Source organism: Corythoichthys intestinalis, chromosome 19 (genome assembly GCF_030265065.1).
Source record: "Corythoichthys intestinalis isolate RoL2023-P3 chromosome 19, ASM3026506v1, whole genome shotgun sequence".
Classification (NCBI taxonomy): Eukaryota; Metazoa; Chordata; class Actinopteri; order Syngnathiformes; family Syngnathidae; genus Corythoichthys; species Corythoichthys intestinalis.
In genome coordinates this window covers 34,587,961-34,612,926 of record NC_080413.1, presented here as the reverse complement: position 1 = coordinate 34,612,926, position 24,966 = coordinate 34,587,961, and the positions used below count along the sequence as shown (strand labels likewise).

Here is a 24,966-nt window from a genome sequence, read left to right as displayed (position 1 = left end):
GTCCCCGCCAACACATCCCGTGTTAAAGAGTTAAAAACTCCAGCACTGGGTTGATAAATACAGTAAAGGAATGCAATTTCACCACAACATTTACTTTCATTCCTAGGATTTGGTTGAAGAGGAAATACCAGAATTTGCTGCAAATCTGAGTAAAGTTACAGAGGACGAAAAACAAGAAATTGTGAATTCATCAGCAACCATATCGGCTATTGTTGGCATCCTGAGCACCATTGCCGCTGTTTCTACTGAAGTGGAAAAAGGTGTCATGGAGGTATGGTGCCCTTTCCTTTTCTATGTAGACTTATCACACAATAGTAAAACTCACCAGGAAATTTGTCCTTATTTGCAGGATGTGCTCCAAACAGTTGACGTCCTCATTAGTGACGATGCAAGGGAATCCTGGGAAATCCTGAGAGAAAACGTCACTCGTAATGACAGCTCAGAATTGCTGAATTCACTCGAGACTCTCTCTGATGAATTAGTGGGGGAGTTTACCATCAGGACTGGATTAATATTGCTAAACACGACAACGTTCGACGACTCTTTTTCAGCAGAACTCAACTCCAGTGTTACCATTGATATTCCAAACGCCGACAGTACGAATATCTCCATCACAACCATCATTTTCGCCACCCTGGATAATGTCCTGCCACCACGAAACTCCAGCTTTAACAGCACCCTGACAAACGACAACAGCACAACACCTTCATTTAATAACACCATTAATGCTGCAGTGGCCCTTGTCAGAGTAAAAGCCGACATTCAGAATGTTACCCTGAGCTTCAAAAAAGACAACAACTCCCTGACAGAGGATCCACAGTGCGTTTTTTGGAATTTCTCCCTTTTTGACAACTTCGGTGCTTGGGACGACGAGGGTTGCACTTTTGTTTCCGATATAAACAACACGGTGACCTGCAACTGCAACCACCTGACCTCGTTTTCGATCCTGATGGCGACAGATATCCCAGAAGCGATACGGGTTGCTTTAGATGTTATCACGTATGTCGGAGTTGGCATATCTATAGCGAGTCTTCTCATATGTCTCATCATTGAAGGATACGTTTGGAAAGCCTTGACGAAAAACAGCACTGCGTTCATGCGCCACGTGTGCATTGTGAACACGGCCCTGTCTTTGCTTATTGCAGACATTTGTTTCATTATTGCTGCCTCTTATGCTAAGAACCCACTTGAAAACCCAGGGGAAGACTATAAGGTTCCACTAGGGCCATGTACCGCGGCAACGTTTTTTATGCACTTTTTCTACCTGGCTCTTTTCTTCTGGATGCTGGCCTCGGGTCTTCTTCTACTCTACCGAACGGTTATGGTCTTCTCCCATATGTCGAAATCAGTCATGATGGCTATTGGCTTTCTTTTGGGCTATGTGTGTCCTCTTATAATAGCTGTTGTGACTGTTGCTGCCACAGCCCCAGGAAAAGGATACATCAGGGAAAACGATGCGTGTTGGCTTAACTGGGTCAAGACCAAAGCCCTTCTGGCTTTAGTGATACCTGCCTTGACTATTGTTGCTATCAATTTTTTAATTGTAATTGTGATCGTGGTCAAAATGTTGAGAAGAAGTGTAGGAGATGCAGCCCGTATTGAGGAAAAGCACACCCTGGCTGTCGTTTTTAGATGTGTGATTATTTTGACACCTTTATTTGGACTGACGTGGGGTTTGGGAATAGGAACCATGGTATCGTCCACAAATAAGGGGATCCACATTGCATTTGCTTTCTTCAATTCTCTGCAGGTATTTTCAGAACTTCATTCCTAATTTTATTTCTCTTTATGAGATGTAACTTTGGTCTTGTGTTTTATAATCTGTCTCTTAGGGTTTCTTCATTTTAGTGTTTGGGACTCTACTGGATGCAAAGGTAATTTCAGTAATATTTAAATATAAAAAAGGTATATTTGAGTTAGTTGACCTCTTTGAAGTGTGCCCCCATCAGACGCAAATTTATATTACAATGATGTCAATCGTTTGTACTGTAAAAACTTTTTTTGTGCTACAATTGTTTTTCAACTCTGTTATACAGTGGTATGAAAAAGTATCTGAACCTCTTGGAATTTCTCAGATTTCTGCATAAAATCCCCATCAAATGTTATCTTTGTTAAGATCACACAGATGAAAATACGGTGTTTGCTTAACTAAAACCACCCAAACATTTATAGGTTTTCATATTTTAATGAGGATAGGATGCAAACAATGACAGAAGGGGGAAAAATATGTATGTGAACCTTCTGCCTAAGGAGACATAAAGAGCAATTGAAACCAATTTTTACCAAACATTTTAGGTCAGGTGTGTGCCCAATCACTGATGAGTGGTTTAAAGCTGCCCTACCCACTATAAAACACACACCTGGTAAGAAATGTCTTGATGAGAGGTATTCTCTCTCTAAAAGAGCTGTCTGAAGACATGCGATCAAGGATTGTCTATTTGTGTAAAGCTGGAAAAGGATACAAAACCATCTCTAAAAGTCTGGATGTTCATCAATCGACAGTCAGAGAAGTTGTCTTGAAACGGAGAGAGTTTGGCAGTGTTGCTTCTCTCTCAAGGAGTGGCCGTCCGCCAAAGATGAAACCAAGAGTTCAGCGCAGAACACTCAGAGAGGTAAAAACCGAATCCCAGAGTGTGTTTAAAGACTTACAGAAATCACCGGCACAGTCCAATCTCTCTGTGCACACATCAACTGTATGTAAAACTATGGCCAACAAAGGTGTTCATGGGAGGACTCCACGGAGGAAGCCACTGCTGTCTGAAAAAAAACATTGTTGCTCGTTTAATGTTCGCAAAATGGCACATGGACATTAGCCTGGTACTCCAGACTCACCGCTGTTCCAGCTATTGAGTCTGGCCACCATTAAGCGGATAAAATTTCCAGGGCGGAGCAAGCCACAGCAAACAGACAGCGGAGTGGACCAATCAGCGACGGGCGGGACGAGGGACTTGCGCGCGGAAGTAAACATACGAGGAGAGCGGAGTTTATTCAACATGGCTAGCACAAGACAGACTGTTGTCAATGACTTGTGTCGATGTGTTTTTGGTAATTTAAAACTGATTTTACCGTGGATTGGAACATATTCTCGGCTCTCCTGTTCACCATCTGTGTTGTTGTGGAGACGACTTCCGACGCGGAAGAGTGACGTTGCCCGTTAAGAACACGTCACGCAAATAAACAAATCTGATTTGTCGATTGATTTTGTACTTGCTCGAGAGGCCGTTAATGGGCTGGGTCCCAGACTATTCTCTCAGTATTTGAAAAACACAGGGAGAACAGTCTGGTCGTGCCAGCCAACATGGACATTCCACATAAGTTTTAGTAACATTGTGTGGACTGATTAAACCAAAGTTGAATTGTTTGGGAGTAACACACAACGTCATGTGTGGAGGAAAAACTGAACAGCGAGTAACACACAATGTCCTATGTGGAGGAAAAACTGAACAGATCACCAACATCAACACCTCATTTGGGGATGTTTTGCTACCTCAGGGCCTGGACAACTTGCAATCATTAATGGATGAATGAATTCAAGTTTATCAGGATGTTTTGCAGGAAAACCTGAGGGCGTCTGTCAAACCGTTGAAACTAAAAAGAGGATGGACGCTGCAACAAGAAAATGATCCAAAACACAGAAGTAAATAGACTTCGGAATGGTTTCAGAAGAACAAAGTACACAAGTTCTGGAGTGGTCAAGCCAAAGTCCAGACATGAACCCCATCGAGATGCTGCGGCATGTCCTAAAGACAGCGATTCATGCCAGACATCACGAGAATCTGACTGAACTACAGCTATTTTGTTGAGAAGAATGGGCCAAAATTAGTCCTGATCGATGTGCCAGACTGATCTGCAGCTACAGGAAGCGTCTGGTTGAAGTTATTGCTGCCAAAGGGGCAGCCACAAAATAATAAATGTGATGGTTCACTTACTTATTTTTTCCTCTTCTGTCATTGTTTGCGTACTATCCTCATTAAAATATGAAAACCTATAAATGTTTGGGCGCTTTTAGTTAAAGCAGACAGTTTTTTCATCTGTGTGATTTTGACAAAGATCAGATCACATTTGATGGTGATTTTATGACAAAATATGAGGAATTCCAAAAGGTTCAGATACCTTTTTATACCACTGTAGGTCAATCTGAGGTCAACCAGCCCCCCAATTTGGTTAAAAATGGTGTCAATGGTGTGCTGCTATCGTTTTTGAGAAATTGAGATATTAATTTTGAGTGATGACCACACGCAGCCCCCCCATTTATTGCAAAATGGAGCTATTCGTTTATGCTACGTTTGTGCTGTAAAAATTTAATTTGTGCTGTTATTGGTTACATATATTGAGACATTAATTTTGAGTGATGACGACGATCGCCCTTCCGTCGCGGCTGATGGAATGTACTAACAAATAAATGGTACCCCTTCGGGTCCCATTTTTCAGTTTATAGGAGCCTTGAGTAATTCATTTCGAGTGAGCAAAATGGACCCGAAGGGGTGCCATTTGTTTGTGCTACGTTTGTGCTAGTTGTTGGAACACCCCTATTACTGACAGAGTTGGTACACTCTGTCAGGCGTGGGAGTTGGATATGGAAAAGCTGTGAGTGACGTCATCGCTCAAAATTATTATCTCAACAACAATAACACGATGACAGCACTTTTTTTTTTTTTTTGTTTGTTTTACAGCACAAACGTACCATAAACAAATTACACCATTTCGGATCCATTTTGCAATAAATGGGGGGTTGCATGACATCATCTCTTGAAATTAATATTTCATTATCTCAAAAATGGTTGCAGCACAAACGAAACTTTTCGCAGCACAAACAAACACAGACAAAGCATAGACGATTGACAACATTTTCAGCTATTTTTAATCTAAATGGGGGCTGTTTGACCTCTGATTTGACCAATAAAAGAATTCTAAATATCTTAAAAACCATTGACATCATTCTTATATAAATTTGTGTCTGTTGCGGGACCAACTTCACGGAGGTAGTTTACACATTAAATTGGATGCCAACTAGTCTGTACTACGTTTACTTGTTAGTTACTGTGTACTTTTAATCCACAATACTTGGGACTTCATATATTTGTGAAATATCACACATTTAAATTTTATTACAAATGATTAATTATGAAATCAATTTGATCATTATAGATCCGAGTCCTTCTCGCCAAAAAACGACATGTATCAAGCTCAGGGTCTGGCTCCAATCAAACTGCAGTAAGTGATCACCAAGCTACACTATTCAACTAAGTGCTTCCTTACGAAAATGTCAGCTTCACATGTAGCTTGATTTTTTCCTTACCGATCTTAATAAACAAAGTATCATTGGAATACTTAGTTATTAAAAAACAAAACAATGACTTCTCTGCAAGAAGTCGTTAATGGTGTAGCCTGTATTAACCTGATATAAACAGAAAGTAACCATGAAATGTCCCTATATCAACAGATAGAGATTGGTGACCAGTTAACACTGGACGTCTCGGGGTTTTTTGGGCTATAAAGAAATACCAGAAAGCAGTCAAATGTCCCCAATACCAAACTGACTCCTTGGCTTTGTCAAACAATAGATCACTCATACAAGCAATCAAGCAGCCCTAGATGTGTGTGTGTGTGTGTGTGTGTGGGGGGGGGGGGGGGTCACTCTGGATAGCTTCAATTAGCATCTTGAACATATGCAAATCCAGACTTGTTAACTCTCAGGTTAGTGTAAAAATGATGAGAGGGCCATGTGGCATGAAACTACGACTAGCATCCAGAACGGTAGCTAAACCAGACGGTCTACGTTTTAGAAAATTGAGTGTTGGAACATCTGGGACAAATCCCAACAAGCACCTGTTCTTTGTCTTAACAATTCCAACATTCAGTTGTCAAGGTTCACAGTTTGTTATGTTGAAAGACACAATGACCAAAGAACTTTCCACAGCAGCTCAGATGGCTGTTTTGTCACAGCAAACACAAGCTTCAGTATACAGACATACTGTAGGCAGACTGCAGCTTTTGGAATATGTGAAAAGGTTGTCCACCCGACTGCCTGCTTGAGCGGTCCACTGTCCAACAAAGCCAAGGCAGCCAGCCCTGCCCTGCAAACACTCAAGATGTTAATTGGCGCAATCCAACCCTGTGGTTTTGAGAGTCTGAACGGGAGTGACTAACGAGGACCTCAGTGCTCACAAAAGATATGCCGATTAGGGTCAGAAGACCCTTCTCTGGTTACAAAAGTGATTTGTATCAACTGATCCACCCTTAATAGTTCTAGTAGGGTGTTGTCTAACTTTCCAGAGTCAGCTGGGATAGGGTCCAGCACCCCGGGACCCTGACAAGGTAGGTCAAGGTGTTGAAAAGGGATGGATACTCTACAAGAAAATATTGGTTAGTTCATGCACACAGTTGAGTTGATTTGCCTTCTCCCCTACTCCACACCAGGCTTATTGGCACACCCATCATAACGGAATTGGTGACTTAGGCATCAAAATTTGGCATGTAGGCGTCATTTAAATTGCCCCAAAATTTACCAAAATGAAGGAAAGTGTATTTTATGGTTGCATGACTGTATACACTTTGAGGTTTTTTTTTTTAATCTACAAAATATCAGTAAGCCAGATGTGAACTGCTATTGTACTGTACTATAACCTACTGCATGACCATATGAGGCCCAAAAATACACAAAAATTGCACTCCGAAACATCTAGAGAAATGAAACATTACCCGTCCAAAGAGCATGAGTGCCCTCTAGTGGAGAAAACATATTTCCTCCCATGAAATTAAAACAATCATACAGTATCTCTGGTTGAAATCCCCGCTTTCAAATAACGTGGACTGGAGCAGGAGAGATATGGGAGTCATTTTTCGAGTGTCCCAGAGCTCGCGAAACTTTAAAAAAGCACATTTATCAAGGTTTTGTCAGCCGGGATTGAGTATATCCTTCCTCCAAAACAGCCTGATAGCACAGATATAAGTATGCCTGCTCCTCTGCTATTGGATGCATTGTTGATGTAAGCGCGGCGGCGCTCTGAAAATAGAGCAAGACTCTATTTTGGGCCCCGCCTCTCGGCGCAAAATCATTCAAACTTGTCGTTCCGCCGAAGACGGCCGTCCACCGCTCACTTTCGCCGAAATGTCCGATCCAAACTACAAAATGAATGGGTTGTCACTGAACCCTTCACACTAGGCTGCTGCTAGTTTGAAATGGCCTTAATGAAAAAAAAAAAAAAAAACTAATTTGCAAGCCGTGGGGGCTTTTATTTTGGTGTGGTGGTGCGCCACAATATTTTATGTATAGGGGAAACCCTGACTGTTCTTCCCTTTGTTGTTTCTATTAGAGTACAAGTGCTGGTTCTTCTTCATTAAGTGGTCTAAAATGGTTCCGAAAACTTCGTGGAAAAAAACGTAAGTTATTGATTTATTTTTTCTCAAAGTCGCAAATTTGAATACATTTTCTCATCAACTCTTTGTTGTTGGTCCTACAGATGTCTACCGGGTGTCAGACATTGTGAACTCAAGCAGTTCTGGTGGCGCCGAGTCATTCTCCAATATTTGAATCAGATAATCACTCAGAAAATGGGTTTCACGAAAAGATTTAAGAAATCTGAGCATCAATATTTGTTGTGTTGCAACAGTGCAGTGGGTTTATTAAACTGACATGCTTTTTTAATTTATACCAGAATTGTGTGGAATGCCTGATTTGCAAGTTAAATGCTGTCATATTCAAGGCCTTAACTTTGATAGTGGCAATGTATTGATAAATGCTGATACTCAACTGCATCCTTGCTGAACATCCCTTTTTATTATACAAGCCAACATAACACACAGCTACGCACTCCTCCGACGTCGGCCGGTTTTTCCGGCCGTTATTCTCCAGCTGCTTCCCTGGCAAATGAGCTCTCCTGCTCACAGCAGGGGAACGACAAACTGTAACTTGCTCGCCGCCAGGGGAGGTTTCCGATCAGCCAAGACAATCGACAACCCCGCCGCCATGTGACATGAACCGGGGTACTTTTATGTGATTTTTCGCTTCGAAATGCAAGAATAAGACTTGGAAACTCTGTTCGGGTTAGCATGTTGGCTAGCTGTCACAGCTCCTTGTTTGTTTACGCTCTCCGAAACCATGGCAAGGAAATGACAAAAGCCGGACAAAACTCCGGTGGCATAAAATATCGTTCAGGAGGTGCAAGAAGTCGACAGTTTTGACCACTATGGACTAATTATGCCAGCTCGTACTGAATAAATGCATCTTTAATATTTCATTTAGCACAAGACTGTTATTTGTCATGACCATACCATCTATTTAGCAATCGGGGAAAATACTTACATTAAAAAATATCCCGTAAAAATATTGGGGTACAGATATTCAAACAATGACATTTTGCTGTTCTCTTTGTCGCATTTTCCTCATTATAAATAATTCCCCCTCAATGGGCTGCATTCTAAATCAGATGAAATCGTGACCCTGCCGACGTCATCCTCCAGCTGGGGACGCTAGAGCGCTATAATGACAGGCAGGGGTAAACGGCAGATTAAAAGACTAATTTCTTGTCATCTGCGCTTTGCCAAAATGTTGTATATAGTCGAATCGTCTCAAAATATTATTCTAATTCACATAATAATGCTATTTAAGATTTTTTTTGTGCTGTCACGGGCACTTTAAGCCTGCAAGAACTGCACGCTATTTAAATAAGACTAAAACACGTTGCTATTTGTGTGATTACAATCAATGTCAACACAACAATAACAGTGAAATATTTGAGTTTTTTTTTTTTTTTTTTTTTTACAAAGACTAACTTTGACATGCTTTTAGCAAATAGAATGCTTATGACTCATGTGGCTGGACATTTTTTGAATGCTGCATACTTGACCAAGCATCGACGTCTTGCATGACTAAAAAGAGGGTAGTGGAGTGTCTTTCATCGCATAAAATAACATTTGCAGTACATGCAACAAGCCATGCATGCACTTTTTGATTCATTTGATTGGTAAATGAAATGCTTATGCAGTATGTTGGAATTAACTGTCATGAGTCAGAGATAATAGTTTTGTCATTGAACCCAGAGGTGTCGTAGACGTAATACAATATAGAGCAGGGGTCCCCAAACTACGGCCCGCGGGCCGGATACGGCCCCGCAGCCACATTTGGTCCGGCCCCCTGAACAAAAAAAAAAAAAAAAATAATAAATTTTTTTTTTTTTTTCCCCAATAGAGTTATTTATGTCCTGGCTTTTTTCTGTGAAGAACTGAGCAATGGTTATTTGGTTATTATCTATTTAATTAATACAGTATTATTATATTATATTACATTACATGATATTATATTATATTATATTATATTCAGGGGTGCACATAAGTGGTCCGCACATGCGTACTGGACGTAGGCAAACGCGCTGGCCCTCAACGGCTTCCATACGCTTTTGCGTACCGATGGCTGACCACTATTTGCGGCGGACACGAGAAAATAACTTCTCAAAATGTCGATGAGGCAGGCCACACTGAGTAATTACTTCCGTGTTCCCCCACCCCCGTCAAAAGACAGACAGACGACAGAGACGTCACCGGAGCTACCGAAAAAAAGGACTTTTGCTGAAAAGCGGCTACAGGAGGTACCATGGCTAGAAGTGAATGATGCTCGCACGGAAATGCGGTACAAAATGTGCCGTGAGAATCCCAATGTCGCCGATTAGAGCAACGCATTTTATGTAGGGTCAAAGAATTTCAGCCATCCAAACTTTGAAAAGCACGAAAAAAACAGAGCATGTGGCAATTAAGCAAACTATCGATGTCAAACAGGACCCCACTCGCCCTATGGACATGTGGCGGAATAGGGCGGAATAAAGGTAATGAACAGCGACATGCACTGACAAACGTGTTTCTGCTCGCATTTTACAAAGCTAAACATACACGTTCAATGAGGTCTTATGAGGAGGACATCCCACTTTTAAAAAGGCTTGGAGTTAATGTGGGAGCCGCATAATGCCCTTTATTTTGAATTGGTGCTTTTATGTTTATTTCTTTACATTTCACTTCAAAGTAATGGCAATTTTGTTGTGCCAGTTGATGTTAATCAAGCATTAACTGTTAATATAATTAATCAAAGTTAATTGGCTCTAAGTAAAGCTTGTCATAAATTTATCGCATCAGGTGGGTCGGCTCTCAAGCTCAATGAGGACCAAGTCACATCTCCAGGTCCTCCTCTGAGAACCTGGGCAAAAAAATTATGTGCACCCCTGATTATATTATATTGTATTATATTATATTATATTGAGGGCTGTCAAAGTTATCGCGTTAACGGGCGGTAATTAATTTTTTTCATTAATCACGTTAAAATATTTGACGCAATTAACGCATATGCCCCGCTCAAACAGATTAAAATGACAGCAGTGTCATGTCCACTTGTTACTTGTGTTTTTTGTCTCCCTCTGCTGGCGCTTGGGTGCGACTGATTTTATGCACCATGAGCATTGTGTAATTCTTGACATCAACAATGGTGAGCTACTAGTTAATTTTTTTGATTGAAAAGTTTACCAATTTTATTAAAACGAAAACATTAAGAGGGGTTTTAACATAAAATTTCTATAATTTGTACTAAAATCTATCTTTTAAGAACTACAAGTCGTTCTATCCAGGGATTGCTTTGACAGAATATTAATGTTAATGCCATCTTGTTGATTTATTGTTATAATAAACAAATACAGTACTTATGTACAGTATGTTGAATGTATATATCCGTCTTGTGTCTTATCTTTCCATTCCAACAATAATTTACAGAAAAATAAGGCATATTTTAGAGATGTTTGAATTGCGATTAATTACGATTAATTTTTAAGCTGTGATTAACTCGCTTAAAAATTTTAATCGTTTGACAGCCCTAATTATATTATATTATACTATATTATATTATATCATTTTTATTTTATTTACTTTGGTTCCGTGAAGAATCCAGAAAGGGTTATTTGATTGTGGCTTTCTGAAAAACAATACATTTTTACATTTAGGCACTCCTGCAATCGTCACACTTTTTCTGTTACAAACTGACCCCGGCCCCTCATCAGAGAAGAGAAGGGTTATGTGGCCCTCACAGGAAAAAGTTTGGGGACCCCTGATATAGAGGAACAAGCAAGCAAGTAAAAGTTTTTTTACTATATAGACAAGTTTCCTGAGCGAGATATGGGCGGCGCCGTCTTGGACAATGTCTGCGTCGAACTTCCGTTTCAGAAAAATAACCTCATGAGTTGCAGTTGAAGTTCACAGTGTGTTGACGAACTTAAAACTGTGAAATCATGCCAGAGGAACCGACGGAATCTCCAAAAATGGATTCAGCACAACGTAGATGAGACATAGATGATATTGTATGATTGTTCTTATCACTTCGTTGATCATTCGTGGACAAAATTATAACAACCTGTCGGCCTGTGTTGACGTGAGGTGTAACTTGATACGCCAGTCACTTGAGTGACCAAAATGAGGTGAAATTACAAATTCTATGACATCTGCCGAATGCAGAAGGGCTGACACCGATGTTGTTACAAGAAAATACTACAATGTATGTACATATGAACAAAAATAATAAGTCATTCTTTGTTATTGCAGATATTGATCGCAATGAAACATTTGGACAACATGATTCCATTTCTTGTTTTATTTAAAACGGTTGGTGCATATGCAAAACAAGTCAATAAATCACAATTTATAAAATTATTGGAAAAATAGCATACGAGAATGCGATATCAGACAGCTGATATCCAGAGCCTCGTCAAACTTTCTCCTGACATTACGGCCTCTAGACGGGCCTTCTCTCGCTGTCCTCAGTAATTCCAGCTCCAATAGCGTATCTTAAAGTTGCTGCAGTTAAAAAGGTCGTAGTTGGATCTCGGGATTGAGTTGACGGCCCGCTGCGAGGTGAGCCACCGCCTCTAGCCCTAGTATCTCGGCCGCTCCCGGGTAGAACGACGTAGTCTCGATATACTAGTAGTCCATACTAGTATACTAGTCCATCAACGTACAGCAAATGTTGCTGTGAGACACATCAACTTATCTTCCCTTGCCTAACAGCGTTTTCCACCTGTAAACAAACAAAAAACGTATAACACTTGCATTTATGTGGTGCCATCCAACACGTAATGATTAGCAACAGGCTAGCAGCAGCAGCAGTAGTTGTAGTAAAAATTATTAAACTTCATAATTACAATCGTCATCGTAGTATCAGTAGCAAAGGCAACAAGTCGTTTCGATTGTAAACTTTTCTAACAAAGTTTGATTTTTGCCTCAGGTAGCAATCAGTAAGCTAAACCATACTAGGCATTATGGGAAACGTAGTTTTGAACTGTTACGTTTGGAAACATGCTGGTTGAATAGTTTGTCAGTTTACTTAGGTTATTGTTTGTGTGCAATCTAGAACATTGAATGAGAATATCAATTGAATGGGAATAACAATTTGTCAAGGACATTTGTCGTGATAGTAATTTATAAAAATGTTTACTTGGCACATAGCCAACTGTGTGTATATTTATTGACTGGACTACATTTCCATGGGTCTGCATTATATATCTATATATATTATATTTTAGTCATTATTATTTAATGTTTTATTTTCAAACTGCATTTTCCCATCCAGAGTGAGGGGGCACACTTTAAATATATTAAAGTGATATAAACATCTTTGAGTGAACTTCGAGTAAAATTCAAGTATCTTGAGGCCGGGCTGAGTGTCCTCTTTTTTGGAAATCAAAATATGGTCACCCTAGTCTAAATGGATTGGGTGTCGAGCACCGTCAAGGCAGCCTTATCGAAGCATGATGAAGGAGCATATCGATAACCTTTTGGGATACAAAGTATCACGATATATCACCATTTCGATATTTCGTTACACCCCTTGATCGAACCCAGGTTAAGAACCACTGCTTTAGTATGTCAGAATGTTTTAGTGCAGCATTTGGATCAGATGGGAGGCAAGTCTTTTTTTTCACCAGTAGATGGTAGCAAATAACATTTTTCTGCTTAATTTTAAGAGAAATAAACTTTCCAACTACTGGTTTGAGCAATTATGAAAGCCCCACCACTGGGTTAAATTCAAAAAGCAATATTACCACGTCATTTAAATACAAAACGACTGCAAACTATAGCATGTCATTTCTGTTTGTTTGGAGCAAGTTGAGTGTATATTGCTGTAGTTCACTGGACTTCTTTTAATGACCAAGTAAAAACAGGAAGCTACTGGGAAGACCAACACTTCCGACCTGTTCCCAGTGCTGCCTGCATCCTGTCGGCCTTTGAAAGCAGACTTTCCCCAACATGACAATGCAAGTTTGACCTGCATATACTTTAGAAGAGCACTTTCAGCTGAAACAGAAATCTAATTTTGCTAAGTGTCAGCCACGGCAGTCACATACATTACCTAATTAACAATAAATCTGGTATATTCTACAAATGTTTGTAACCTCTTTAATACTCAATTACGAGAATAGGTGGCACCATTACAATGTATCTCATCATAGTGATTTGTTTTATAAAATATGGCGCAAATCGGTAGTAACAACCTCTAGTATATAAAGTTAAATGATGGTTTGGAAGACAAGCTAAGAACATTCTGCTCCATCCCCATAAATCTCTTGAGATCTAATTTAAAAAGGTGAAGCAAATGTTTACCCCGTCAACAAACTAAATAGCTGTGAGTTATTTAAAGCTTGTTGGGATATACAACATGCTTCTGAGAGTGCTCACCCATTACAGGAAAATGTAATAAACCACACCACTCCTCTCCTCGCCACAGCCAATATTTGACCTCAGTTTCTATATAATTACAGAGGAGCTTTGAAGGAAGAAAGCTCGTTTTCAGTCTTGCAAAGGAGAAAGGCAAGAAGAAAGAAAAAGGCAAAATAAGGCTGTGCAGTGAGCACGTGGTCCTCCAATATTGTAGGTTTAACTTGAGAGATTGTTTGTGATAATCGCTGTACAGTGGGGCAAATAAGTATTTAGTCAACCACAAATTGTGCAAGTGCTCCCACTTGAAAATATTACAGAGGCCTGTAATTGTCAACATGGGTAAACCTCAACCATGAGAGACAGAATGTGGGGGAAAAAAACCAGAAAATCACATTGTTTGATTTTTAAATTCATTTGCAAATCATGGTAGAAAGTAAGTATTGGTCAATACCAAAAGTTCATCTCAATACTTTGTTATGTACCCTTTGTTGGCAATAATGGAGGCCAAACGTTTTCTGTAACTCTTCACAAGCTTTTCACACACTGTTGCTGGTATTTTGGCCCATTCCTCCATGCAGATCTCCTCTAGAGCAGTGATGTTTTGGGGCTGTCATTGGGCAACACAGACTTTCAAATCCATCCACAGATTTTCTATGGGGTTGAGATCTGGAGACTGGCTAGGCCACTCCAGGAGCTTGAAATGCTTCTTACGAAGCCACTCCTTTGTTGCCCTGGCTGTGTGTTTGGGATCATCGTCATTCTGAAAGACCCAGCCACGTCTCATCTTCAATGCCCTTGCTGATGGAAGGAGATTTTCACTCAAAATCTCTCGATACATGGCCCCATTCATTCTTTCCTTTACACAGATCAGTCGTCCTGGTCCCTTTGCAGAAAAACAGCCCCAAAGCATGATGTTTCCACTCCCATGCTTCACAGTAGGTATGGTGTTCTTCATATGCAATTCAGTATTCTTTCTCCTCCAAACACGAGAACCTGTGTTTCTACCAAAAAGTTCTATTTTGGTTTCATCTGACCACAACACATTCTCCCAGTCCTCTTCTGGATCATCCAAATGCTCTCTAGCGAACCGCAGACGGGCCTGGACGTGTACTGGCTTCAGCGGGGGACACGCCTGGCAGTGCAGGATTTGAGTCCCTGGCGGCGCATTGTGTTACTGATGGTAGCCTTTGTTACTGTGGTCCCAGCTCTCTGTAGGTCATTTACTAGGTCCCCCCTTGTGGTTCTGGGATTTTTGCTCTCTGTTCTTGTTATCATTTTGACGCCACGGGGTGAAATCTTGCATGGAGCCCCAGATCGAGGGAGATTATCAGTGGTCTTGTATGTCTTCCATTTTCTAATAATTGCTCCCACAATTGATTTCTTTACACCAAGCGTTTTACCTATTACAGATTCAGTCTTCCCAGCCTGGTGCAGGTCTACAATTTTGTCTCTGGTGTCCTTCGACAGCTCTTTGATCTTGGCCATAGTGGAGTTTGGAGTGTGACTGACTGAGAATGTGGACAGGTGTCTTTTATACCGATAATGACTTAAAACAGGTGCCATTTTTACAGGTAACGAGTGGAGCCTCGTTAGACCTTGTTAGAAGAAGTTAGACCTCTTTGACAGCCAAAAATCTTGTTTGTAGGTGACCAAATACTTATTTTCCACTCTAATTTGGAAATAAATTCTTTAAAAATCAAACAATGTGATTTTTTTTTTTTCCCCACATTCTGTCTCTCATGGTTGAGGTTTATCCATGTTGACAATTACAGGCCTCTAATCTTTTCAAGTAGGAGAACTTGCACAATTGGTGGTTGACTAAATACTTATTTGCCCCGCTGTAAATAAGGTTGGCGGAGGACCAAATTTCTAGCAAGTGGTTAACAGGCTTCTTATTAATTCACTAACGGAATTTACATCAAAGCTACACCTCGATGAGCAACAGGTTTGAAGAAGTTAAAATAAAATGCTAACATTGGCATGTCAAAGCAGACCGCCTCTCTGAAGTACTACATCACAGGAGAGGAAATTAACACAGGGTTCTCTTATCTATCAACTTAAAAGTACAGTGGTACCTCGACATATGAACGTATGAAATACGATCATTTCGACATCCGAGTTAAAATTTGAATCGATAATTTACGACAGTGTCGCAATTTCACAGCAAGACGGCAGCTCAGCGAATTTTGTGAGAGAAATCAACATGGGTCTCTCCCAAGGTTAGTGCAGGTGGTGAAAAAAGTGAAAAAAAAAAAAGAAAAAAGTGAAAAAGTAAGTGACGCTTACTATTGAAATTAAGATGGAAATTGTCGAAAATTATGAGCGTCAGTGAACGGCCGGAATATATTTACGATCTCGATGGTTAGCAAGTCTTTTTAAGTAAAGGTGCCAATTATTATGAATAACATCGGCAAAGAAGTCGCCAGCTTCGTCAGGTTTTTAATCCTTTATGTCAGAACTAGAACTTGTGCAACACAACATGAATACTGTTTGCCGTAGCCGATGCCATTGACAACAGAACATGCAAAAACAAAACAGTGTTCCGCACCTTTTTCACCCTCTCGTCAGTCACATCAGTTCAGGAACAACATGCAAAACAACTGCCACATTAGAACCCGATTCATTACATTTTTATTAGGGGTGTCAAACGATTAAAAATTTTAATCGAGTTAATTACAGCTTAAAAATTAATTAATCGTAATTAATCGCAATTCAAACCTTCTATAAAATATGCCATATTTTTCTGTTAATTATATATATATATTCTGTAAAATAAATTGTTGGAATGGAAAGATAAGACACAAGATGGATATATACATTCAACATACGGTACATAAGGACTGTATTTGTTTATTATAACAATAAATCAACAAGATGGCATTAACATTATTACCATTTTGTTAAAGCGATCCATGGATAGACTTGTAGTTCTTAAAAGATAAATGTTAGTACAAGTTATAGAAATTTTATATTAAAACCCCTTTTAATGTTCTCGTTTTAATAAAATTTGTAAAATTTTCAATCAAAAAATAAAACTAGTAGCCCGCCATTGTTGATGTCAATAATTACTTACACAATGCTCATGGGTGCTGAAGCCTATAAAATCAGTCGCACCCAAGCGCCAGCAGAGGGCAGCAAAACTCCATAAAACACAATTAACAAGTGGGCATTTCACTCTACTGCCATTTAAATCTGTCTGAGCAGGACATGTGCGTTAATTGCGTCAAATATTTTAACGTAATTTAAAAAAGTAATTACCGCCCCTTAACGCGATAATTTTGACATTATAAATACAAATCACAATAATAATACAATTTATTTGTTTTGCTATGTGTAATGGCTATTTATGATTGTACATGCAGTATTTATGAAGGATTTAGCATAGGTTTTTAGGGTGTGGAACAAATTAATTGAATTTTAATGTATTATGGGAAAATCCTAATCGACATACGACCATTTCATTTTACAAACCAGGTCCTGGAACAAATTAAACTCATATGTAGAGGGACCACTGTACAGTGAAGGAATAAAAGGACTTACCTGAGCTGGCAAACGAGAGAATGGATTCATAGTACATGCACACTTGTGAATATAGCTGCCTACACATACACATACAGTGGTATGAAAAAGTATCAGAACCTTTTGGAATTTCTCACATTTCTGCATAAAATCACCATCAAATGTGATCTGATCTTTGTCAAAATCACACAGATGTAAAAACAGTGTCTGCTTTAACTAAAATCACCCAATCATTTAGAGGTTTTCGTATTTTAATGAGGATAGCATGCAAACAATGACAGAAGGGGGAAAAATAAGTAGGTGAACCCTCTGCCTAAGGAGACTATAGGGCAATTGAAACCAATTTTTACCAAACAATTTAAGTCAGGTGTGTGCCCAATCACTGATGAGTGGTTTAAAGCTGCCCTGCTCACAATAAAACACACACCTGGCAAGAATTGTCTTGATGAGTATTGTCTGATGTGCATTATGGCTCGGTCAAAAGAGCTGTCTGAAGACCTGCGATCAAGCATTGTTGATTTGTATAAAGCTGGGAAAGGATACAAAACCATCTCTAAAAGTCTGGATGTTCATCAATCTACAGTCATAGAAGTTGCCTACAAATGAAGAGACTTTGGCACTGTTGCTTCTCCCCCAAGGAGTGGCCGTCCACCAAAAATGACGCCAAGAGTTCAGCGCATAATACTCTAAAAACAATGTTGCTTATTTAATGTTCGTAAAAAGGCACCTGGACACTCCACAGAAGTTTTGGCAAAATATTTTTTGGACTGACGAAACCAAAGTTGAACTGTTTGGGAGTAACACACGTCATATGTGGAGGAAAAATGGAACAGCTCACCAACATCACCTCATCCCCACCGTGAAACATGGTGCAGAGAACATCATGATTTGGGGCTGTTTTGCTGCCTAAGTCCCTGGACAACTTGCAATCATTTATGGAAGAATGAATTCAAAAGTTTATTAGGATGTTTTGCAGGAAAACCTGAGGGCATCTGTCAGAAAGTTGAAGCTAAAAATAGGATGGATGCTGCAACAAGACAACAATCCAAAACACAGAAGTAAATAAACTTTAGAATGGTTTCAGAAGAACAAAATGCAGGTTCTGGAGTGGCCAAGTCAAAGTCCAGACTTGAACCCCATTCAGATGCTGTGGCATAACCTAAAGAAAGCGATTCATGCCAGACATCACAGCAAAATGACTGAATTAGAGCAGTTTTGTAGAGAAGAATGGGCCAAGATTAGTCCTGATCGATGTGCCAGACTGATCTGCAGCTACAGGAAGCATCTGGTTGAAGTTATTGCTGCCAAAGAAGGGGAGCGGTGCACAAAATATTAAACATGATGGTTCACTAACTTATTTTTCACCCTTCTATCATTGTGCGCATACTATACTCATTAAAATATGAAAACATATAAATGTTTGGGTGGTTTTGGTTAAAGCGTTTTTTTCATTTGTGTGATTTTGAAAAAAATCAGATCACATCTGATCGTGATTTTATGCAGAAATGTGAGAAATTCCAAAAGGTTTAGATACTTTTTCAGACCAATGTAGAAAGGGACATTAGTTATTGAATGACAAAGAAACCCTCCCACTTGAAAAGGTACAACAACAGCTTGTGTCAGTTTGCAAGCTGTTGGTACCTTGTGATAAAAGCAGTGTCTCGGCAGGTTAGAAAACAGAGGTCTCGACACCTTTTTACTATTTTTCTTTTCCTTTTTTAAAAAAAAAACAATTTGTGAGCAATCACTTGGTTGCAGTCAGGTGCTGCTTGTTTTAGCAGAAACCTCATCGGTTCAACTGTCTGTGCTGAATAAGTTGGGACAAAAAACAGAACCTAGAGCAGGCCTTGAGTACCGGTTTGGAGACCTCTGGGTTAGACAACAGGGACTTATTTTTCTAAAAACATTTAACGCCCATAAATTAGTTTTTCCGTGCGTGATCATGTTTTCTCTTCTGAGTTCCAACCTTGTGGACAATGGTAATGAGACAAAATCACCAGTAGATGGCAGCAGTCATCCATTATTTGAGATCAAACCTGTACTGCCAACTTAATCTCAAACCGGTCCTCAAGGGCCGCTGAGGGTCCTGGTTTTCGTTCCTACTGATCGAGCAGAGATCGTTTAAAACTAATAAGGCGTCTGCCAAAACAAGCAGTACCTGACTACAATCAACTAATTACACTTGTAAGAAACCAGATTGGTGCGTCGTCTTGTTTTGTTGGAAGGAAATTCAGTATCCACTGTGGCCCAATGTGGAATAATATGGGGACCCCTGATTTAAACAGTATGTCAAGAGAAAATGGCGGTCTTTTCCAATAAACTCAAAAAGTCTGGCCAATCTGATCATACAATGCATATGTATAGTTTTTAGCGAGTCTGTGTTGTAATTTACACCCCTAATACAGGTAGTCCCCGGGTTACGGCTAGAGAGACCGGTTATCAATGCCGATATTTGGAAATTTGACATATATCCGTATCGGCCTTTTTTTTTTTTTTTTTTTTAAATCCGATCGGCCGATATGAAAAATATCCATTTAAAGAGCGTATGACACCAAAACCATGTTAATTTCATGCGGTGTTTTATGCTCCTGAATGAAATAGACCGCTTGGATGTGTGTGGAAGCTATCGTTTTATATATTTTTGAATCTTTTGAATTTTTGAATCCCGCACCATGAAAATGACTGACTTCCAGCTTCAGTCTCGGGTTTAGGACGAATGCGAATGTGACATCACCCGGGTCAGCATCTCAAAATACAGATGGGCTGCGGTTTCAGCTGGTTTTGCGGATTAATTAGTTTATTTTTCACATCACGCCAGCCAAATGGCTGCAGAAAATTGTTGCTGCACCAAGGAAAGGTGTGTGAGCCTTTTTGGGTTTCAAAAGGTTCCCGTTCACTGCGGATATTGGCCAAAACAAGCCCTAATACTGTGGGACCATTGGACTTAAGAGGAAGTGAGTAAACTTCGTATTTTATATTATGTCAAATACAGGGATCATGGCACACATTTTAACACGGGGGTGGCTTACATTTTGTGGCTGATTTTCCACCGAGAATGCCACTTGGCCAACGACTGGCGGCTTGTTTGCACACACCCCCATACTAAGTTTATTGCCCTCTTCGGTGTTCTGTCAAATTTTCAACCCCATCAGAAATTGTAAGTTTGCGCTAAAAATGGCGAATACAGCGTTTACAAAGTAAACACTACACACTTTCTTTAAATACTATTTACTTGCATTTGATCATGGACGGATATGTAGAAACACATCCTGCCATGTTAGCTGCACAACAACTGCACGCCACTCTCTGTTTACGTCTTCATCGTGTAGTAAAGCATTATTTTACGCAATATTTGTGTTGACCATCGGACGTTGGTAGGTTTGTCCAGCTCTCTATTGGCTCTCCAGCTGCTTCCCCAGCGAGCTCTCCTATCCGTAGCAGGGGAACGAGCTGTAACTTGTTTGCCGCCGGGTGGGTTGCCGATCGGTGAAGACAATCGACAACCCCGCCGCCGTGTGACATGATCCGGGCTAGTTTTTGTGATTTTTTCACCTCAAAAAGCGAAAAAAGGACTTTTTGAGACGTCACTCGGTTGGTCGGTCGGTTGGCTAGCTGTCACACTCTTGGTTTGTTTACATTCTCGGAAGCCGGGACAGGAGAATGACAAAAGCATGACTACGGTGGCATAAAATATCGTTCGGGCGGTGCGACAGTAAAGGTGAAGTCGACAGTTTTGACCATTATGGAGTAATTTTGCCATGTCGAATTGAAGAAATGTATTTTTATTATTTTATATTCCATTTAGCACAAGCCTGCTATTTGTCGTGACCATACCATTTATTTAGCAATTGGGGAAAAATACTTTGATAAAAAGAATATCCTGTAAAATTATCGGAGACTGAAACAATTACATTTTGCTGCTCTCTTTGTTGCATTTTCCTCGTTATGAATAATTTCCCCTCAATGGGCTGAATTGTAAATCAGGTCAAACCATGACAGTGCGGACGTCATCCTCCTGTTGGGGACGCTGGAGCCCTATAATGGTAGGCGTGGTTAAACGGCAGATTAACAGACTTAATTTCTCATCATCTGCGCTTTTCCAAATTGTTGTATATAGTCGAATCGTCTCAAAATATGATTCTAATTCACATAATAATGCTATTTAAGACTTTTTTTCTCCTGTCGTATGCACTTTAAGTGTACTGGAGTCCAACTTTGAATCCTGCCAATTAGTTGAGGCCAGACACGCGGGAGCGAAGGCGCCACTATTTATTAGTCAATTATACGAGCAAAGGCTTATATATTATACAATTAAACGATGGAGGCTTGACACATTTTGGGATCTGGGGCGTTTGTTGATGAATAGGACAACAGCCATGAGTGAGACATTTTAATCACATAAAACATTCAATTGCAGACATTCATTGCACAAAAAAATAGTTGGACAAGCAAATGTTTTTAAATAGAGGGTGAAATGTGAATCGTGATCATATTTTAGGCATTTGATAGCAAATATGCTATTTTACCTGCCTGTGCAAATGTCTGCATTATAATGATATGTAAGAAAAAAAAACAGACGTTTTAAAAAGAATACAGTTTAACCTTAGTATAAAAAATATGTAGTGGGTCAATGCGACTGTACAACCACACGGAGGCACTTAGTATCACAATATCCCAAATATATAACCCATAGCAAAAAGTTTCAAGCAAAGTTCCAGCAACATCACCTTGTCAAGAATCTGGATTGGACAAGGTGATGATACTGGAACTTGGGTTTGGTGCTGTTCCAGTGAGATTTACAAAGATGCCTGCCTGAAGAAAACGTCAAAATTTCCTCAGTCCTCGATGATATGGTGCTGCATGTCAGGCAAAGGCACTGGGGGGATGGCTGTGGTTAAATCTTCAATAGATGCACACGTTTACATTGAAATTTTAGACAGCTTTCTTATCCCTTCAATTGAAAATTTGTAATTTTCCAAGATGACAATGCATCATGCCACAGAGCTAAAACTGTTAAAGCATTTTTTGGAGAAAGACTCATCCAGTCAATGTCATGGTCTGCAAATAGCCCAGATCTCAAACCTATTGAAAACCTGTGGTGGAAATTGAAGAAAAAAAAAATTCCACATCATGGATCCTACCAGCAAGGATGATCGGGCAACTGCAATCAAAGAGTTGGCACCAAATTGATGAAGAATACTCATCAAGTCCATACCTGCAGACTGCAAGCTGTGATAAAAGCCACAGGTGGTGCTACTAAATACTAGAGATGTGTTTTGATTGTTATTTGTTTCTCATGATTCCATTTTTTTTCCCTTAGAATGGAGTGATTCCATATATATTTCCCTGCACTTGCTCTATAAAAGTAACATTTACTGACCACCACAATGTTTTTTATTCATTTGTTTTGTGTTTCTGTATGCTTAAGAGTTGCACTTTTGAACTAATTCATTATTTTTTCAAGCTTTTTATCAGAGTTTGATCTACATGATAAAATGTCTGAGTGAGTGCTCGTCCGAGACTGGTGATTTCATACTTTTTGCTAGGGGTTGTATTACGAAGTGTATTTTTGTCCTAACATAAGCTTTCAGAGGATTGACTGCTATTTATTATAATGGGAGGCACACTTGTTTCACTTTTTGGCACATTAAACTCTGAGGCAGAGTTGCGCTTTACTTTCAATGCTCTGTTAAAACAGGAAAGTTTCATTGGAGAGGCAGAAGATGCGCGCTCTCGTTTGGAGTTCTTTTTGTACTTTTTAGAACTTTCATTCTGTTGAACATTAGCACTGTCTTGTTGCCTGGGGATTTGACACCAAAAATCCTTCTGTGTTTCTGTGGTTAGGGTGCACGAATGGTCACAATCACAGTTTCTCGGATCGAGTCCTTGGTGTCCATCTGGATGTTCTGAATCCTGTGTTGAGAGGGGGCACTGACACTGTGCCGTGCTGATAATTGGGCTTGCTACTTCTGTCCGATGTTTTGGCAAATGTGCAATAGGTTCTGAGTGTTTAAAAGAGACAGGTTTTTGGGCCGTGCATTGGTTTAAGGTCAAGCCTTTAGATCGATGTTGTTGTGCAGCGTCTGGGTTTGCTGCATGGACACAATAGTTCTTAACATAGCAGCAGGGTGCAGGCGCTTGTCTGGGGTATACGGCCCTTCCTGGACTGCAGCGGTGCAAGTGTGAAGTAGGACAGGGGAAGCAATGCTTGCAGCAATCAATGTGTGAGCAGACTGGGTCCAGGTTTGTGGCCACAGGTTTGCTTGGACAGTTTCCGGTAATGGGAGGATGTGGATGATGAGGATGTGAGTCTTGGAGAGGCTGAAGACAGGAATGGATTTTCCACTGTGGTGGTGGTTCCCCACATGAGCGGTCTATATTTTGGGAGTACTGGCACTGGGATTGTGTGTTGAGTGTGGCTACAAGCCCATTTTCAGAGCTGGATCTGTCATCCTCCACTGGACTACCATACTGGGTGTGTAAATGCTGGGAATTGTATTGGTTAGGGTGCATGCCATTGTAAAGCTGAGGACAAACCTCCTGATCCTCTTGTGGTTTGTCTTCAGCTTTATTACTTGATGCAAGAGGCTCTAATTCATAGTGATTAGCCTCTCCACCCCTGCCGTCCAGCTGGTATTTCCCAGGGCCTGAAATCTTGACTTCGGGCGAAGAGCTTTCAGATGGGTTGTCAGAGAAAGCCTGACACTGCAGCTTTTTTGGCAGTGGGATCTGGCCACAGTTGCCCTGCGGTCCCAAACAGCGACACATACACTGAAAAAAGAACGTGGCAAAGGCCCAGCTGATGCACATGATTAGCATCATGAAAGTGCCCAGCTGGGTGTACGCTAACACAGTTGAGGGCATCATCATTGCTCCTGCTACAAAGGTTGTCAAGGCAGCCATAGCTATAGCGGAACCCATGCGGCTGAGGGAGAAAATCACCTTTCCCTCTCTGTCGGGCTCTGGAGCGAGCCTGTAGGCCACGCCGTAGTGGACGGCAAAATCAACAGACAGTCCCACTGCGACAGAAATGGTAACAGACTCCAGGACGTTCAGCTCCCATCCGAGAAGCACCAGGGAGCCCACGGTGACGAAAATGGTTCCGGCAATGGACAGGATGGCGTATAAACTGATGATGATGTTCCACGTGGTTAGAAGCATGACACTGAAGGCTACAGCCACAGACAGTGCCATGGCAACCAGAGTGCCATCAGACAGACTGTCCTGTAGATCGAAGAATTCCAGGTTGCTGACAAACCAGCCGTGACTGAGGCCTGCTGGGGCGTGGCGTAGTTCCTCGGTTATCCAGGCGTCCACCTGGTCAATCAATAGACAATTATTACAATGTGACTCAATGCAATGGAACCAGTAGACATTTTTTTAGGAGAAGCCATTACAGTGATCCGTCGTTTTCCGCAGTTAATGGCGACCAGAATGCGCCGGGATAAATGAACAATCGCGAAGAATTTTTAAAACTTTCACATATGTCGAATGTAGACAGAAGGGAAATTATGGAATCACGGGAGCAATTTTAACAACTTTAACGGTTGATTCACAACATTAAATTAATTGAATGTAGTTTAAAGCTGCTGATACAGAATGGGGACTTGAGTATTTTATTTACTGTTTTGAACTGTTAACTTGATACTGAAATAGTAGTTTACTTAAGCCTGAGACGATTTTTGTACATTTTTTGTAACTAATGTATGAAACATTAAAAGCAGCTAATGGCTGGGGGGTGGGGTGCATCAATAATCGATT

General features: G+C 40.4%; 2 protein-coding genes across 8 annotated transcripts in view; one reads left to right on the top strand and one right to left on the bottom strand.

Annotated features, from left to right (window-relative positions):
- Positions 1–10,705, top strand: part of LOC130907632 (adhesion G protein-coupled receptor F5-like) — a 94,228-nt gene extending 83,523 nt beyond the window's left edge. For all 3 annotated transcript variants that reach the window (XM_057822934.1, XM_057822935.1, XM_057822933.1), the window contains 6 exons: positions 107–271; positions 350–1,750; positions 1,833–1,874; positions 5,149–5,214; positions 7,317–7,383; positions 7,464–10,705. In XM_057822934.1, the coding sequence (XP_057678917.1) occupies positions 107–271; positions 350–1,750; positions 1,833–1,874; positions 5,149–5,214; positions 7,317–7,383; positions 7,464–7,534 (1,812 nt within the window). In that variant the 3' untranslated portion in view covers positions 7,535–10,705. The remainder of the gene's footprint in view (positions 1–106; positions 272–349; positions 1,751–1,832; positions 1,875–5,148; positions 5,215–7,316; positions 7,384–7,463) is intronic.
- An 8,839-nt stretch (positions 10,706–19,544) lies between these two features.
- Positions 19,545–24,966, bottom strand: part of disp1 (dispatched homolog 1 (Drosophila)) — a 116,462-nt gene continuing 111,040 nt past the window's right edge. For 3 of the 5 annotated variants that reach the window (XM_057822746.1, XM_057822749.1, XM_057822747.1), the window contains one exon: positions 19,548–24,522. In XM_057822746.1, the coding sequence (XP_057678729.1) occupies positions 22,780–24,522 (1,743 nt within the window). In that variant the 3' untranslated portion in view covers positions 19,548–22,779. Of the gene's footprint in view, positions 24,523–24,966 lie in introns of all 5 variants that reach the window. The other 2 variants (XM_057822750.1, XM_057822748.1) reach the window with 2 other exon arrangements.